General features: G+C 36.6%; 1 protein-coding gene across 1 annotated transcript; it reads right to left on the minus strand.

Annotated features, from left to right (window-relative positions):
* Window positions 1–246: 246 nt before the first annotated feature.
* LOC112094955 (amino acid transporter AVT1I-like) lies at window positions 247–762 on the minus strand (the record flags this gene model as incomplete). Its single annotated transcript, XM_024176654.1, has 1 exon — window positions 247–762. A coding segment is annotated over one exon (516 nt), but the record flags the coding sequence as incomplete, so codon positions are not given.
* Between the last annotated feature and the right edge of the window lie 162 nt (window positions 763–924).

A 924-nucleotide genomic window follows, 5' to 3' on the forward strand; every position in this document is an offset into this window, starting at 1 on the left:
TTTTTTTTTTTTCCTGTTTGGAGTTAGCATTGGTCGAGGACGGGGTCCAACAGAACTTTGGAAAGTTTCCTCATCTCTACATGTTTTTTTCTAGAGAAAGAAAAGTTGTGGCGTTGTGGCCTTTTCTTTTGTTGTGCGTTTTGTTTATTGTTGACTCGAGGAGGAAACAGATGAGTTTCTTGCAAAATCTTATTTGTACTTATTTACAAGCTTATGTATATTTGCTACAACATAATGAACTCTAAGTTATAGATGGTTTACAATTTGTTTCAAGGACATGTAAGTACCAATTACACCAACAAAAGACCCCGTCACCACAATTCCCATGATCATTGTCAATTCAAACCCGAAACTCCGAGCAGCTTTGTTAATCTTAAGGTAGAACAAGCAGGGCAACAGCATTGACACGGTAACACTCAGAAACGCGCCGATGAATGCCATTACGTAGCCAAAAAAGGGGACGATTAGAGCCACAATTACAGTGCTGAACACAATTAGTGTTCTAATTAGGATGCTAACACATCGGTTAATGTTGCGGAAAGGGTACGTGTCCTCAATGGCAGTGACAATAGGAGCAATTATAACTGCATACTTGGTAAGAGGATTGATTAGTGTGGTGTAAATTGCTATCTTACTACTGATTTTTCCTATAGGAAGATTTAATGTCACTTGAGACTTGAGGTAATCTCCAAACATCAAGTAGCCTAGGACGGCCATTGATCCATAGTTGATTGTGCTTGTGATAAAGCATACCACTAGTACCTGAAGTGAGGAACAAAACAGAAATGACTAAGGTCATAAAATATCCCAAATTATGAGAATTTTCAGATTAAAAAAATACAAAACATTATTTAATCTAAGACCATAAAGAGTAAAATTATTAGACACCGCCATGATAAAGAGATTTCTTTCTCTTTTTTTTTT

Source organism: Morus notabilis, unplaced genomic scaffold (genome assembly GCF_000414095.1).
Source record: "Morus notabilis unplaced genomic scaffold, ASM41409v2 C11344276, whole genome shotgun sequence".
NCBI lineage: Eukaryota > Viridiplantae > Streptophyta > Magnoliopsida > Rosales > Moraceae > Morus > Morus notabilis.